General features: G+C 59.1%; 9 protein-coding genes across 9 annotated transcripts; 1 reads left to right on the top strand and 8 right to left on the bottom strand.

Moving 5' to 3' along the window:
• Positions 1 to 53: 53 nt before the first annotated feature.
• On the bottom strand, positions 54 to 1510 carry SCHCODRAFT_02621655 (uncharacterized protein). The gene is made up of 2 exons (XM_050345072.1): positions 1062 to 1510; positions 54 to 1010 (listed from the first exon to the last, which is right to left on the bottom strand). Exons 1-2 carry the CDS (start codon positions 1161 to 1163, stop codon positions 186 to 188), a joined length of 927 nt encoding a protein of 308 aa, XP_050200438.1. The 5' UTR covers positions 1164 to 1510; the 3' UTR covers positions 54 to 185.
• On the bottom strand, positions 974 to 1503 carry SCHCODRAFT_02621657 (uncharacterized protein). Its single transcript, XM_050345073.1, has one exon. It carries the CDS (start codon positions 1437 to 1439, stop codon positions 1206 to 1208), a length of 234 nt encoding a protein of 77 aa, XP_050200437.1. The 5' UTR covers positions 1440 to 1503; the 3' UTR covers positions 974 to 1205.
• Positions 1511 to 1669: 159 nt separating the features above from the next.
• On the top strand, positions 1670 to 2812 carry SCHCODRAFT_02497839 (SCA7-domain-containing protein; the record flags this gene model as incomplete). The annotated part of the gene is made up of 3 exons (XM_050343066.1): positions 1670 to 1910; positions 1979 to 2026; positions 2073 to 2812. 3 exons carry the CDS (start codon positions 1670 to 1672, stop codon positions 2810 to 2812), a joined length of 1029 nt encoding a protein of 342 aa, XP_050200436.1.
• A 26-nt stretch (positions 2813 to 2838) lies between these two features.
• Positions 2839 to 4545, bottom strand: SCHCODRAFT_071743 (uncharacterized protein). Its single transcript, XM_003036459.1, has 6 exons — positions 4399 to 4545; positions 4261 to 4348; positions 3973 to 4203; positions 3562 to 3799; positions 3302 to 3453; positions 2839 to 3133 (listed from the first exon to the last, which is right to left on the bottom strand). Exons 1-6 carry the CDS (start codon positions 4513 to 4515, stop codon positions 2967 to 2969), a joined length of 993 nt encoding a protein of 330 aa, XP_003036505.1. The 5' UTR covers positions 4516 to 4545; the 3' UTR covers positions 2839 to 2966.
• Positions 4546 to 5400: 855 nt separating this feature from the next.
• Positions 5401 to 5978, bottom strand: SCHCODRAFT_02621649 (uncharacterized protein). Its single transcript, XM_050345071.1, has 2 exons — positions 5775 to 5978; positions 5401 to 5726 (listed from the first exon to the last, which is right to left on the bottom strand). The coding sequence occupies exons 1-2, from the start codon at positions 5901 to 5903 to the stop codon at positions 5562 to 5564; spliced, it is 294 nt and encodes a 97-aa protein (XP_050200435.1). The 5' UTR covers positions 5904 to 5978; the 3' UTR covers positions 5401 to 5561.
• A 393-nt stretch (positions 5979 to 6371) lies between these two features.
• On the bottom strand, positions 6372 to 7108 carry SCHCODRAFT_02621644 (uncharacterized protein). Its single transcript, XM_050345070.1, has 2 exons — positions 6690 to 7108; positions 6372 to 6583 (listed from the first exon to the last, which is right to left on the bottom strand). The coding sequence occupies exons 1-2, from the start codon at positions 6951 to 6953 to the stop codon at positions 6410 to 6412; spliced, it is 438 nt and encodes a 145-aa protein (XP_050200434.1). The 5' UTR covers positions 6954 to 7108; the 3' UTR covers positions 6372 to 6409.
• Positions 7109 to 7297: 189 nt separating this feature from the next.
• SCHCODRAFT_02621634 (uncharacterized protein) lies at positions 7298 to 7974 on the bottom strand. The gene is made up of 2 exons (XM_003036458.3): positions 7610 to 7974; positions 7298 to 7532 (listed from the first exon to the last, which is right to left on the bottom strand). The coding sequence occupies exons 1-2, from the start codon at positions 7829 to 7831 to the stop codon at positions 7326 to 7328; spliced, it is 429 nt and encodes a 142-aa protein (XP_003036504.1). The 5' UTR covers positions 7832 to 7974; the 3' UTR covers positions 7298 to 7325.
• A 731-nt stretch (positions 7975 to 8705) lies between these two features.
• On the bottom strand, positions 8706 to 9640 carry SCHCODRAFT_02621632 (uncharacterized protein). Its single transcript, XM_003036457.2, has 2 exons — positions 9461 to 9640; positions 8706 to 9405 (listed from the first exon to the last, which is right to left on the bottom strand). Exons 1-2 carry the CDS (start codon positions 9512 to 9514, stop codon positions 8887 to 8889), a joined length of 573 nt encoding a protein of 190 aa, XP_003036503.1. The 5' UTR covers positions 9515 to 9640; the 3' UTR covers positions 8706 to 8886.
• A 948-nt stretch (positions 9641 to 10588) lies between these two features.
• Positions 10589 to 11476, bottom strand: SCHCODRAFT_02472780 (uncharacterized protein; the record flags this gene model as incomplete). Its single annotated transcript, XM_050342710.1, has 2 exons — positions 10589 to 11361; positions 11449 to 11476. Coding segments are annotated over 2 exons (801 nt in total), but the record flags the coding sequence as incomplete, so codon positions are not given.
• Positions 11477 to 11786: the final 310 nt, after the last annotated feature.

The raw sequence follows: 11786 nt of genomic DNA, 5'->3' as shown, positions 1-11786 counted from the left end.
AAACAACACGAGCCTGCCTTCTCTATACAACCTCTTCTCACACGAATCACTGGCACCTGTCTCCGTGTTGTTCCTGCTAAGTGAATTCGCTGGTCCAGTCCTGATTGAGCCAACGATGAAGTCCTTCAGGTTACACGCACGTCACTCCCCTCGTATTTGCACGCCAAAGTCACCGACCAACGAAGTCATTCTGCCAATCCTACATCCAGACTCATCAAGTCCCTAGCGCAGGTCACCGGCTTCCCATACTCCCCCTCCGCCAGCCTCCCGATCGCCCCCATAATCCGGCTCGTCTCCTCGCTCTCATCCCCCGGATACCGCGACGAAAAGTGATTCAGCACCAGCCTCTTCGCACCGATCCTTTTCGCGAACGCGCCCGCCATCTGCGGTGTCGAGTGGCCCCTCGACTTCGCGCGCGCCTCCACGGTCTCGTATGTGTCCTCCGCCTTCGTGGCGGGGTCGACGCCGGGGAGGTGCGCGTTCGTGGCCTCGTGGACGAGGAGGTCGACGTCGGCGGCGATGGGCGCGAGGGGTGAGGGGTCGTACGTGTCGCCGAGGATGGCAATTTTGCGCCCTGGGCGGCGCGCGGGGCCGGCGAGGGTCGTGCCGTCTGGCAAGGTCACGGACTCGCCGCGCTGCAGGCTGGCCAAGAGACTCATGGGCGCACCGGTACGCTTGATGTGCGGTACGTACAGCTTGGGATCCATTTTTCCGGGCACGGGCGCTTCTTGGACGACGTAGCCGACGCAGGGGCAGGAGTGCAGGATGGGCGCAGCGCTGACGGAGACGCGGTCGTCGGCGAAGATGTTGTGCCAGATGCCATCGGCTGTTTGGGTGATGTTGCGCCCTTCAAGCTCGGCAGGGTGGAGGGGGAGGTAGGATTCGACGTCTGGGTCGGAGGGGAAGCGTAGTTCATGGACGACGTAGGGGCTACCGATGAGGGAGTGGCTATATGTGAGGCCACCACGGACGTAGGCGCGCAGGCCCTGGGGCCCGTATAGCTCTATTGGCTGCCGAAGATCGTCAGGGCCTGCACACTCACGAGGTACGTCGCGACGTACGGGCAGGCTCTTGTCAACTCTCGTCCTTGGGTCGTCAGCTCCCTCCGTAGTTCCCCCCGCGCCGTTTAGTAGACTGCATAGAAGTGGTACAACGCCGAACATATGGTCCCCTGCGACGAGCGGAGTTGAGCCGGGGTTGGTAGTTCAAGTGTTGATCGACGTGCCATGGGTATGGGTGATGAAGATCTTCTGAATCTTGCCCATCTTGACTTGGCTCTTCTGCAATCGGTGCTGTGTAGCCTCGCCGCAGTCAAAGAGCCATACGTCGCCATCGAGACGTAGTGCCAGTGAAGAGTGATTCCGCGTCGAGGATGGCGCAGCGGACGCAGTCCCAAGAAATGTGACGTTGACGCCGCCCAGGGGCTTAGTGGAAGTCATCCTGCGCTGGGTCTTGGGTAGAGATATTGTCTTTGGATAGATACGATACGCCCTTATCCTGCCGACCCAGATAGGAAAGCGCATATAAAGCTGAGCTCAGAGCAGGACAGAGACAACATGCGGAATGTCGAGCGCGCCTGATCGGCGTATCCGGGACTCGGACCGACGTCCCGCACGTGCCTTGTCATTGACTCTTGTTGATGGTGGCTTTGCTCCCCGCCATCATCACCATGTCTCTCACACTGAACCCTCCGTCCCCGCGCTCGGCCTTCTCCTGGGACAATGACGACGGCATGCAGTCTGAGCCGGACTCCGCGACAACGACGGGGTCGCCGCAGACGTCGTGGTTGCCCGAGAGCGACATCAAGCTGTTTGGGACGCATCCGATGTCGGCCACGAGCGATATCGGCGTCGTGCGATGTCCGACGTGCAATAAACCCCTGCTGAAGAGCGTTATCGCTGATCATGCCGGTGCGCTGCGCTCGCAGACGATAGAAGCCTTGTCCTGACTTTCACTTAAGAGACCTGCGCCGCGCGAGCTGCGAAGCAGCCAGCGTCGAAGCCAAAGCCCGCTGCAGAAACCCAAGGTGCGCCGCTTCCCCTCCCTACTCCCCTATCGCTCATCCGGCACAGAGAAGAAATCGCACAAGAAGCGTAAAGCCTCCCCCGAGCCCGAAGCCGCAGGCCCCTCCAAGAAGAAAGCCAAGACCTCCACCAAGCCCATCATGCGCCGCACCAAAGGCCCCATCAACCTCGACCAGCAATGCGGCGTCATCAACGACAAGGGCCTCCAGTGCTCGCGCTCCCTCACCTGCAAATCGCACGCCATGGGCGCCAAGCGCGCCGTCGAGGGCCGCTCGAAGGACTATGATGTCCTGCTCCTCGAGTGGCAGCGCGAACACAACCCTAACTTTGTCGAGCCGGTGAAGAAGGAGCGCGGCCCGAGCAAGAAGGAAAGGAAGGAACTGGAGAGGAAGGAGAAGCAGCGGCTGGCGGCGGAGGCGGCTGCTGCTGGGCTGCCGAACCCCAATACGAAGAAGAAAGCGGCGGCGGCGGCGACGAGCGCGCCGAAGAAGAGCAAGAAGGCGCAGGCGGCAGCTGCAGCGGCGGCGGCGGTTGTGGCGAAGGAGGACGCGAATGAAAATCTGGAAGACCTCGACTCGGAGACGGAGGTGGATGAACTCGTGCGCTCATATAGGGCCGCGCGGGAGAGAGGCATCATAGGTGTACCTCTCGCAGTCCCCGGCGATGCGGGGATATGGTTCGTGCAGCGCCGCGAGCGCGCTCGCTGCTGCCATGATCTACTTGCGAGCGCACTGCGCGGGGACGCGAAGAATGGCATGGGCATCATGGGCACTGCTGTCCGTCCTTGACAGCGTGTCAGAACTTCATGTGCATATACCCTACTCTTTGGTCTGTGGTAACTTATCTGTACTATAAGCGGTTGTATTTTCATTGGACTAAACCAAGGAAGTGGAGTGCCTGACATCTCCCTCATGCCCGAGCACACTCGCTGTCTCCTTCCCTTCATTCATCGCCCGACTCATCATCGGAATCGTCAATGAACTCCTTCGACACCACCCTTGAGGACCCCTCCTGCGCATCCCCAGTCGATGTTCGTTTCTTCGCCCGCCGCCGAGACGAAGCAGGCATCGGAGCCATGCCCTTCTTGACGCGGAGGATGTCCATGATTTCTGCGAAGCGTATGAGTGACGTCGCGCTCACATCAGCAGCGTGTGGGGACCACTGCGGCCCTAGGGAGGCTCGCCACAAAGGCGCGTCGACAGAAAATCGTCATGGACCAAGGACAGAGAAAATGGTTCAAGAACAGAGGGAATAGTCCAAGGACACAGACTACTCACCTGCATGCGACATATCCTCCCAGCCCTTGATGCCCCGCTTGAGCGTCGTCCACCGCCGCTGCAGCGTATGCGGGCTCCAGATATTCCAGCCCGGATCCAGGAGCGACCGCCAATCAATCTCGGTGTCGTCGCGAACGTCGAGGGCGTCGACTCTAGGAGTGCGTCCGTCAGCACTTGAGTTCATGACCACCACTAACCCAGTGGAACATTGGCGCTATACATCCACCAAAACCAAATTCACAACCCAGCCAAACACTCACTTATGCACCAAAATGAACGCATCCTCCTGCCCCCACCTTACGTCCTTGTCCGCATTCTTCACCGTCTTGCTCAGGCTATCCGTCCACTTGATCCGGCACTGCTGCCGGCTGCGCTTCCCGCCCATCTCGCGGCTCACGAGGCCCCAGAAGACGTCCTGGTCCGCGGGCTTGCCGCGGTCGATGGTGAGGCGCTTGACGATGCGCGTGAGCTCTTCTTCCTCGGCGGGCGTCCAGGGGCCTGGGGTGGGGTCAGTTAGTTGAGGATGGAGAGGAGCGAAAGGAGAGGTTATAGGGAAAAGGAATGGTTATGGGGAAGCAGAGAAGTCATAGGAAAGAGGAAAGGTTACAGGGACGAGGGAGCGAGTGAAAGGGTGAAGGTACAGAAAAGGCGATTGGAGCACCCCCACTTACCCGTGTTCTTATCCGGCAGCGCGACATGATTGCGGTACCGATCGCGGCAGTCGCCAGGCATCCTGCCGACGCGCTCGCTGACCCTCTCCCACGACTGCCCGAGGTCGGTGACGGCCTGCTTCAGGCGAGCGTCCTCCTCCTCGCTCCACCGGCCCTGCTGCTTCAAGGGATGGTATGCGCGCTTGACGTAGTGGTAGACGGAGTTAACAGGCCGTTGAGGAACAGCGTAAGCTTGTATGGGAGTTGAGTTAGCAAAGGGAAAAGCTGGAGACGGGGAGGGCGACACACTGATCTCGCTCCAGAAGGTCTGGTGGCTCACAGTCCTGTCCTTGGCGAAGATGAGCTCGTACAGCTGTTCTTCGGATAGGCCGTTGTTCTGCAGGGTGTGAGGGACGATGAGAAAGGAAGACAGAAACGGCACGTTACCTCTCGGTACTGTTGGATCGCGTTCTTCAACGCATTCTCTTCGATAGCTGAGAATTTCCCCTTCTTGTAGACCAGGCCCTCCGTCTTGACCATTTCTTGCAATTTGGCGGAGCTCATCCACTTGTGGGCGAGAAGCCACGCGTGGTCAGTGGGCTCCGGGTCTCCTCCAGCACCCTGAGGCTGCGCGGGTGATACATATTTCCTTGGCCTGCCTCGAGGGCGGGTTGGCGGTTCCTGCAATTGAGGAATGGGGAGGCCGTTCGTATCGAGCATCTGCATACCGGGATGCGGCGGCATGGGCGTGTGCATAGGCATGGGGTGCATGGAGCCATATTCGGGCAACGGCATCGGCATGGGCATACCCATGTATGCATCCTGCGGAAAGGGCATCGCGCCGCCGAGCTCAGAGAGCGGCGTCTCACTGAGGGACTTGAGCAGGCTGTCGATCTTGGACAGGTCCAGGTGCTGGAGGGCCTGGAGGACCTCGTCATTTGACGCGATCGCCATGTCGTTGAGGAAGGCGGAGGTGTCGACGGGCATGGGTTGGGGGACGCTGTACGCCTCTTGCTGCATCATCCCGTCCTGCGCTGTGTTCGGCGAGACGAGCGCGGAGAGCAGAGCGGCCGTGACGTCGTCGCTGGTCTGCGCATCCGGCTGCGACTCGGGAATTGGTACTGCTTGGGTGGGCGTGTCGTCAATGATCTGCTCCTGCCCCTTCTGCTTCTTCTTCTTGTGTTTCTTGCCCGTCCCTTCGCTTGCGGCCAACAAAATCGCGTCCTCAGCATGGTCCTTCCTCTTCTTTTTCTTCTTGTGTGGCTCTTCGGCGGGAGTATCGGGGCCATGTTCAGCGTCTTTGTGGTGTCGTTTCTTGCTCTTCTTCTGGACGGATGGAGCGTCGTTCGTCAGCTCCGAGGACGAGGCGTGGAGGAGAGCAGGATCGATGACGGGCTCGACGCGTCCCTTGTCCTTGCCCATCATGCAGTTGAGGGGAGGTCTGATCGCGTCCGTTGAAATTCCCAAAGAAATCGAGTTTTGTTTGCGGACCGGCAGTCCGGCACACGTGCAGCGTACAACTCCAACTTCAATCTTGGCTTCAACTTCGACGGTCACCATAAATCATGCAGCAGGCTCCTTGTCTTCCTCGTGCTCTCCCACCCCCCAGCCTAGACTACCCGGACCTTGTGCATATACCGCAGCAACTCCCTACACGCCGCGGGATCGACAGGGATCCATTCGAGCGGACCCAAAGGCTGCATGCGGAAAGCACCCTCCAACCCCCGCGCCTGCTGCGTATGTGATTTATACGAAAGGTAGGATAATATGGCGTCCTTTGCGTGGTCAGCGCTAGTGAATCTCGACGAGAATTATCTACATACTGGACCGCCCTGTAATGCCTCCAACTGCCCACGTCCTATCGCTAGGCGTTGGAGGCCGTGCTCATATTCCAGAATGAGTGCTCCCGTGTCGAAGAAAGGAGGTACATAAAGGGGTGCCGGGGCAGCCATAGTCGCGCGTATGCCAGTGGGTGGGCGGGCTAAGATGATAGGTTTGGACAGCCGAGGATCTTAGTCGCTAGCAGGTGGGCTGGCGTAAGTACGTCCTGCAGGATCCCTTATATATGTGCAAGCGCCAGCTTACAGCTCTTTGGCTAGTCAGTATGGCTACCCTGTGAGTCATAGTCTTAGGAATTCGAAGCTCAAAGCAATTGAATGGACAAATCAGGAATGAATAAACAAAGTTCACCTCGTGCGTACCCTGGCTCCGGGGATGGCGCCACGCCCGCGGTACCTCAGACAGAGGCGGAAGCGACGGCGTCTCCCCTTCTACCCATTGTCGCATATCGCTCGAGTCGCCGAATACCCTTGACCCAGGCTTGAGCACGCTCGAGATGATAAGCTTCCATGCTACGCACCTGTCACTCGTCCAAAGGGTCGCTTGACTGCCATATTCTCAATCTCAAGAACAATCGGTCGTCGACGAGCGCGGTTTTTGAACGAAAAGGCGCGCTCGTTCATATGTGGTGAACTCGAAGCTCGAAAATATACGGTACCAAATCCCTCCACTCGCTCAGGTCCACCTGCATCCAATCCAACGTTTCGCTCTGCTCCAGCCGGAAGGCGCCTTGAATCACAACAGCCTCTCCTCGAGTAAGCCCGCAAATCGACTTGATATACGCTTCGGCTTTCTGCAGGCTGGTGAGAAATCGGCGCTGAACAGTATACTTGTGGCGCTTCTCCTCCGCATTCCTCGTCGTCGGTGCGTACGGGGGATTGATATGTGCGCAGACTCACCCACCCATCATCCTGTCCCAGCATCCACCTTCGCCCAAGCGCCAGCCGCTGCTTCCGATTCTGCAACGGCATGGGGCCCTGCCGGGGTGCCAGCGCGTACACGCCAGGTCCCTTCGTCGCCTGGGGACCCGACGTTGGCGCGTCCGATGTGCGGCGAGGGCTGGTCGATGCCATACGACGAGGGCTGGCTGCAGTGACTGGTTTTTCGTGGGACTCGACAGAGGATTCCGATACGTCGACGGGCTCGGATTGTGGTGATGCCATATTCTACAGATAATGTTCACTGTGGCCGCTGAGTGGACGGTACGAGTTGGGGGGAGCCGAAAGACTGAGGGGTGGCGCGTTGAAGCGGCGTGGTACGGGGTGCGAGACGGCCAGGCGTTGTCCTGCAGGAATCGACCCGACATCGAGGCTCTCGCCTGGCGATACTCGTGAATATCTCCTTCGAAGGTTGCCCAATACACTGACGCCTTCTTCAGAATCTGATTGGATCGCCTTGCGGACGACACGTCTTGGAGAGATCAATGCGCGTCGAGAGCTACAGGTATGCAGAGACGTCTTTGTTTGCACTCCCGCATACAAAATGGGCATTCCGGATATTGACAGTGTTTGGCAGAAGTCATGCTGTTCCGCCCCTCATTCTCTATCCACTACACATATCTCGTGTACGAATGGCGACAACTCGTTCCAAGTCCCGAAGTCAATCTCATTCCACGCAGCGTCCGCTTCGCCCTCAATCCAGAAAGCCGCTAGAACCTTCGTCCTGTTGTACACTGCCCGGACTTCAAAGGTTGTGCCCAAGTCCATCCCAAGCTTCGACAAGATGTATCCTTGTGGGTCGACCTGCTCAAAATCTCAGTCATACTGACCTTGAGCTTGACCGCGAGTACACGGCCACGATATCGGGAGGGTAAACTCACCCCACTCAGACACGAGATCAGGGTTTTTCGCCCTACCAGAACCTCCTTGTTGTGATTACGCAGAGTGAACGGGCCCTCTTGAGGGGCGCGCAGGTAGGTGCGCGGCCTTCTCGCAACCGGTGGCACCCTCTTCGGACTACACGAAGTGTGCACGAGCTCGAGACCAGCTCCGGAGCCTCCAGAGGGCGTCGACGCGTTGCTCGAGGGATATCTGGCGGCCATGATAATCTCGGGTATGCAGCGGTGGGATGCAGTCTAGGACGAGCTTTGCAAGACCACTCCCTTTATATCGATGGACGCGCGGCCTTGACGGGAGAACCGGGGCCTACTTTCGATAGCGTCCTTCTGGCCCGCCGCGAGGCGCCTGGTGACTGCACTGTGGACACCTTCTTCAGGGTTCTTTGGTTCGAAATCCTAGTAAGCGACCGACTGTCACGTTTGCGCAACACTCAATCGACGCTTCGCCAGTTTGAGGTGACCAACTGTTGCAGCAAACCGCATCCAACTTTGAGCAGGCGAGGGGCCGCACATTTGCTATTACACCGTACGTAGTACCCAGTGCTAGTGATTATCCTGCCACTCTTCATCATTCGAAAATAGACCGTTGAGGCTGCAGGACGCGAACGCCGTGCATATACGTTACACAGCTCGCCGAACCCATTGAAATCCACCTCAATCCACTCCAACTCCCCTCCAGGCTGCAAGCGGAAGGCGCCCTCTGTCCTTTGTAGCTTCTGCCCAGCCCAGAGTTCCCATGCTTTGTTCGCAAGGTATTTCACATGTTGAATCAAGGTCAGTCACCCGCCTTCCCCTTGCTGTTTTGCCGTTTGCGCAGTCGAGGATGCGCGCGCCTGTGTCACCAAAGGGAACCATGGTCGAGAGTTCAACGTCGCGCTGGTCATGATCAACGAGGTCGATCCAATCGTGGCGGGTGTTAGTGACAAGTTGGGGATGTATAGTACCCCACCACTCAGGCTTGTAAGGACGAGTCGAGTGAGGGGCGATAGGGCATTAATTCCTAGTAACCAGCGCGAGGGGCCTTCTGGATTCAGCCCGGTCGAACGATTTGCGTTGAAACCTGTGAATCCAGCATCGCATGATTATCAGATACAAGTTTTCCTAGAAAGCGATATACAAAGCACTGTCAATGAGCAGGTAATAAGATGTGCATTGCACAAACAACTGGACACAACGATGATAAGACCGCACCATCACACCCCTTCCACCGATCCCCATCTCCTTCCACTTCGACTCCTTTCGCGATTAGCCTCGACACCCTAACCCCACTCATCCGGCACGAACGGCGTCACGAGCTCGAACGTCTCCTCATTCCCGCCGCCCCTCCCCTTCTTCGCCTTCGTCCCCTTTCCGAACTTCGCCAGCAGCCGCCCGCCCATCGACCGCCTATCCGCCGGCTCCTCCGTCGCGTTCAGCCGCACGTCGTTCGGGTAGCACGACTCGACCATGCGCGCCAGCTTCTTCGGGCCGACGGTCGCGTCCCCCGTCGCGCGCCGGCTCTCGTCGAGCGCGGCCTGGAGGTAGAGCGCGAGGTTGGGGCAGGCGATGGGCAGGACGGGGTAGGGGGTGGCGTCGGTGGAGGGCACGGTATACCATTTGCTGACGGGCGAGTCGGCGCCGTCGCGGAGGAGGGTTGGGATGGTGGATAGGGTGTAGGACCAGGGGAGGGTGCTGACGTCGCCGTTTGTGTACCTACCGGCACCAGGGATGGCGGACGGCACCGGGTGATCGAGCGTGAACCACAGGACCGTTCGCCAGTCGCGGGCACTCGCATGTGGCTGGGGATTGAATCAGCATCCCGTAGAAGGGAACCTTGGCAGGCAGACTACGAACCTTGACGAACTGCACGACCGTCCGCAGTTTCATGGGAGTTTTCACAAGCGCCATCGCCTCCACTGTAGGCTCGATCCGCGTACCACTTAGCCGCGCAAGTAACCTTAGCAGATGCCGCCAGCTTGGCGCCTGTAGATGCAAGGGAGGACATCGCCCATAGGGCAGCGATATGATGTTGGGCATCACGCCCTGCATCGGCGCCATCCCATAGTTGATCATCGGCGTCGAGAAGCCAATCGCTGGCAGAACAGTCAGCTAAAAGTTTACTTGACAAGGATGTGCAAACTCACAAACACCCATTAGCAATTCCGGGTCGAGGTATTGGTTGTTGCTGCCCGAGCCGTTGTTCTCCTGCCTCAACTCTGGAGAGCCGAAAGGAGATTTGTTGACTGGCGTTATAGGTGAGGGCTCTTGTGAGTAGGCGGATTCCGCCAGCGACAGGCTGCTCCCGCTCGCGCCGGGCGTCTCATCGGAGGATGGATGCCTATAGATCCCTGGTCGACCAGGTACTTGTAGATGTATCGAAGGAGACGAAGCCTGCGAGGAGCCCGAATTTTGCGAGCCGTTACGCGACAGAGGCGCCTGTGCGGCTTCGGTCTGCAGATGCTGTGGAGGAGGAGGGGCAGGTACGGGCGGCACACTCGCCGTCGCGAAATTGTAGGATGGAGGAGCAGGTGAAATGGGAGGTACAGAGTCCTGTTGTTCCCGTGCCCGCTCTTCCTCTTCCATTCGCATGCGTTGCTCCTCTTCCTCGGCTTCTTCCTGTTCGAGCTGCGCCGCTAGTTGCCTCGCGAAGGCCTCGTCGCTCAGTATCTGGTTCTCCGTAGTTGGCGGGGGGACAACAGGTTCTGGGAACGCTATAGCTGGAGCTACGGCTTCAGATGATATGGGAGGCTCGCTGGTGGAGAATTTCGAGTCATGTGTGCTATGTGATGATGTCGTCGAGGGAGACTGGGCAGACTCAGCGGAGGGTGGGGAGCGAGCATGGGGGCGGGGTACCTCAGCCAGAGGCGAAGGCTCGTTGGACCGCTGCATAATGTCCAGGAAAGACGAATCCGGGTTGTGGGCAGGCTCAGATTGTGAGGCAAGGTCGCGTGCCATTGTACGGCCTTCTACCAGAGGACTGACCTCTGTCGTCGTAATCGTCGGGCGGCTCGGACCAGAAACTGCTGAAGAAGGCCCGAGCGCAGCAGCTGAGTCGGTGACGCCTACGTGATCCCGAGCAGAGCTGTTGCGATTGTTCGACTGCAGCTTGGAAGCCTCCAGCGCTCGTGCGAGCTCATCCTCTTCCTGCTGCGAGAGCTCATTGAGGTACTGTCGCCGTCGCGCTGACTCCTGCTGCGAAAGTTCGATGACTTGGCGGAGCTCGTCCTGATCCGTGGGGGATTCTGGGGAATCCTCGGATACTGGCGCTAGAGGAGCAGAGGGTGCAATGGGATGTGGCGATCGTGGTGATGATTGCGTTGGGGAGATGGAAGGGAAGTACGGGGACTGCTGGTACGGCGCCGTCGGCTTGGGAGGGGGAGGCGGCGGGGGCGGGGCGGATCTGACGGGCGCGCCATAGTGAGGGGGGACGGGAGGCGGACGCTCGTGGTATTCGTCCTGGTCGTGAGAGTATGAGCGCGGTGGGAGTGGCTGTGCGTGCTGGTGCGTTGGGGTGTACGATCGCGCGCGGTGGACGTGCTGCGCGGCGTAGGTGGGCGTTCGTGTGAAGAACAAGTCTGGTGAATGGATGGATCGTGGCTGCGCCATCGCGTGGGGGCTGATCTGCGGGGGGTATAACTCGTGGCCCGTGGGTTCGCTCGAGGCGCGATGCGAGAGTGGCCGGTGCTGCGAGGTCGAGGACAAGTCTAGTCTCCCCGGCGGCGGCGCGCGCCCTTCATAGGGGTTGGGGAAGTGCACTGCATGGTCGTCGTTAGTTCTGTCATAACTCCAGCACGCCCCACAGCACGAGCTACTGCGACACCAGCTGTTCGGGCATAACTCACTGTTTCCGGGGTCATAGGACGAGCGCATCACTGCCTGCCGACGCGTCGAGGATCGCAGAGAGTGGCGCGCTGGTCTGGGGAGCAGCAAAACTCGCTGAGCACCGTGCGAGCGAGCGCGGCGGTCTGATGGTAGGACGCAAGTTATCTGAATGCGCCGGCGCTCACGTTGACGGTTGGGCGTTTATTCGAGTACGTACGGGCGCCTAATCCGCTGGCGACCGTGCAGCGTATCTCTTCTTGAAACGATTGTCGCCTCTTGATCTGGAGCGGGTTGCAACGCTACAGCATCACGGCGATGTATGTCGGGAGTGGGTTCGAGGACAAGAGGGCCCATTCAG

This window comes from Schizophyllum commune, assembly GCF_000143185.2.
Source record: "Schizophyllum commune H4-8 unplaced genomic scaffold SCHCOscaffold_5, whole genome shotgun sequence".
In the NCBI taxonomy this organism is placed as follows: domain Eukaryota; kingdom Fungi; phylum Basidiomycota; class Agaricomycetes; order Agaricales; family Schizophyllaceae; genus Schizophyllum; species Schizophyllum commune.
The sequence above is the reverse complement of the archived record's forward strand: the minus strand, read 5'-3'. Positions and strand labels throughout refer to the sequence as shown.

Coding starts and splice junctions, on each gene's coding strand:
- SCHCODRAFT_02621657 (XM_050345073.1), bottom strand. CDS start 1,439: ATGACTTCCACTAAGCCCCTGGGCGGCGTCAACGTCACATTTCTTGGG.
- SCHCODRAFT_02621634 (XM_003036458.3), bottom strand. CDS start 7,831: ATGGCCGCCAGATATCCCTCGAGCAACGCGTCGACGCCCTCTGGAGGC. Junction 7,533..7,609: donor TGATCTCGTGTCTGAGTGGG/GTGAGTTTACCC, acceptor GATTTTGAGCAG/GTCGACCCACAAGGATACAT.
- SCHCODRAFT_02621655 (XM_050345072.1), bottom strand. CDS start 1,163: ATGTTCGGCGTTGTACCACTTCTATGCAGTCTACTAAACGGCGCGGGG. Junction 1,011..1,061: donor GAGTTGACAAGAGCCTGCCC/GTACGTCGCGAC, acceptor GATCTTCGGCAG/CCAATAGAGCTATACGGGCC.
- SCHCODRAFT_071743 (XM_003036459.1), bottom strand. CDS start 4,515: ATGAGCTCCGCCAAATTGCAAGAAATGGTCAAGACGGAGGGCCTGGTC. Junction 4,349..4,398: donor CGATCCAACAGTACCGAGAG/GTAACGTGCCGT, acceptor CACACCCTGCAG/AACAACGGCCTATCCGAAGA. Junction 4,204..4,260: donor GACCTTCTGGAGCGAGATCA/GTGTGTCGCCCT, acceptor CTCCCATACAAG/CTTACGCTGTTCCTCAACGG.
- SCHCODRAFT_02621632 (XM_003036457.2), bottom strand. CDS start 9,514: ATGGCGCTTGTGAAAACTCCCATGAAACTGCGGACGGTCGTGCAGTTC. Junction 9,406..9,460: donor CGGTCGTGCAGTTCGTCAAG/GTTCGTAGTCTG, acceptor TTCAATCCCCAG/CCACATGCGAGTGCCCGCGA.
- SCHCODRAFT_02621649 (XM_050345071.1), bottom strand. CDS start 5,903: ATGGCTGCCCCGGCACCCCTTTATGTACCTCCTTTCTTCGACACGGGA. Junction 5,727..5,774: donor AGGCATTACAGGGCGGTCCA/GTATGTAGATAA, acceptor GACCACGCAAAG/GACGCCATATTATCCTACCT.
- SCHCODRAFT_02621644 (XM_050345070.1), bottom strand. CDS start 6,953: ATGGCATCACCACAATCCGAGCCCGTCGACGTATCGGAATCCTCTGTC. Junction 6,584..6,689: donor TGGGACAGGATGATGGGTGG/GTGAGTCTGCGC, acceptor ACCAGCCTGCAG/AAAGCCGAAGCGTATATCAA.